The 1,670-nt window shown below is 42.1% G+C and overlaps 1 protein-coding gene across 1 annotated transcript in view; it reads right to left on the bottom strand.

The window, feature by feature from the left end:
* adgrg7.1 (adhesion G protein-coupled receptor G7, tandem duplicate 1) overlaps nucleotides 1–662 on the bottom strand; it is a 15,784-nt gene extending 15,122 nt beyond the window's left edge. The window contains exon 1 of the mRNA XM_014020726.1: nucleotides 438–662. Coding sequence (XP_013876180.1) covers nucleotides 438–618 — 181 coding nt within the window. The 5' untranslated portion in view covers nucleotides 619–662. The remainder of the gene's footprint in view (nucleotides 1–437) is intronic.
* Between the last annotated feature and the right edge of the window lie 1,008 nt (nucleotides 663–1,670).

The raw sequence follows: 1,670 nt of genomic DNA on the forward strand, positions 1-1,670 counted from the left end.
CACACACACACACACACACACACACACACACAGAGACCCTTTTGTACATAAATTAATCAGCTTTTGCTTAGATAATACTGATTGACAAATTGCTTAAAAGTAGAAACCATAATGTTTTAGTGAGAGCCATTTTTTTGTTTATTGTTGTAACTAAATGTTAATCATTCAACATTACTCTCTTTCAATAAAAGTAATTTAATTTTAACTTGCCAAAATAAACCAGAACGACTTTGTGTGTTTTTGTGTATTGTGATTGATTGATAGTTCTTGTTCAACAGTACCATCTTCGAACTGGGGAGGGAAACTCTTAAATAAAATCATATTCATGATTTTTAACGAGGGTTATCACTACACAACTTAATTCAGAAATCTGTGCTTTTTAATGAAGGTGAAATTAGATGCCATGATGTCTGTGATAGTCTAACAGCATTTCTTACCTTCTGTGCATGTCTTTCCAGTCCATTCATCAGGACAGACGCACACGCCGTTAAACTCTTTCCCCCCATTTGAACAATTCAAAGCTGGAGGGCGAGTGGTGGTAGAAGTTGTTGGCATAGGAGTTGTAGTAGAAGTTGAAGTAGTAGTTCTATTAGTAGTAAGAATGGGAGGAGACGTCATAGTCGTAGAATGTGGAGGAAAAGTTGTCTTAGTCGTAGGATATGGAGGAGATATTGTACTGTTAGGAGCAGGATTTGTNAGCAATCCCGCAGCAGCAGCAAGCAGACGACGACGAGACGAGAGGGGAACAAGCCACAGACCGACAGCCTCAGAAGGACCGAACCGGACTCGACATAATGGCGTCACGACACAGGCCTGTACAGTCTTAGGTTATTATTGAATTAACGGGGGTAATATTGGCCATATTTACTTCTGTTTCTTTGATGTTTAAGCCTCAGACTCAGTGCGGTTCCTTTGAGGTTTGTCGGCTGAGCGCGGCGTTTGGGCTCCGTCTATTGTCTGGAGTTCTGTCTGTTTTGTTTTTCTGTGTTCAAACCTTGCTAGTTTATTCGTTTTTTTTATGACGTGTCGCCCGCCGCAGGGATTGTGTGTTCTCTGGCGGTTTGTGTGTTAAGTACGCGTACGATTGAAGAAAAAGTGTATGAGATGCATCTCTCGTATTGAGGTTAGCCACACCTCCGTGGCTTGTGGTACGGGTCGGCCACAGAGACGTCTGTGCCGCCTGTTAGCTACTGGTAGGGCGTGGTTGTGTTTGAGGCCGTTCAGCCTGATCCTTTGTTATCTTGCCCGGATAAAAGTACCYGGTTGCAGTGYCTTTTGAGGCCTGAGATCTGTTTAATTCTGATGAAATAGGCCGGGAAGGTAGCATCAGGATTGGGTGATGGAAGCTTCGTCTAAATTACTGGAAGTTTAAAGGGGACATGTTGTGAGGTTTTTTTGTTGTTTTTTTAAAGTTCTGTTCAAGCAAGGGAGGGCATGCCTGTGTGTTTGTCTGCCTAAATGTGTGTTTAATGTTAAATGTGGGGTTTTGTTGTTTTTTCTGTTATTATTTGTGTATTGACTTGGCTCGGTTTGGGCTGAAATGAAATTGTGGGGGTGCTTTAAAGTTTTTTCTTGCTGGAGCTCCTTTGTCTTGTCTAAGAAGTGATTTATTGCAAGTGCAGCCAGGAGTGGGGGTTTTTCTGCTGCTTTTGAGTGCATCTGGCTTTCAT

This window comes from Austrofundulus limnaeus, unplaced genomic scaffold (assembly GCF_001266775.1).
Source record: "Austrofundulus limnaeus strain Quisiro unplaced genomic scaffold, Austrofundulus_limnaeus-1.0 Scaffold264, whole genome shotgun sequence".
NCBI lineage: Eukaryota > Metazoa > Chordata > Actinopteri > Cyprinodontiformes > Rivulidae > Austrofundulus > Austrofundulus limnaeus.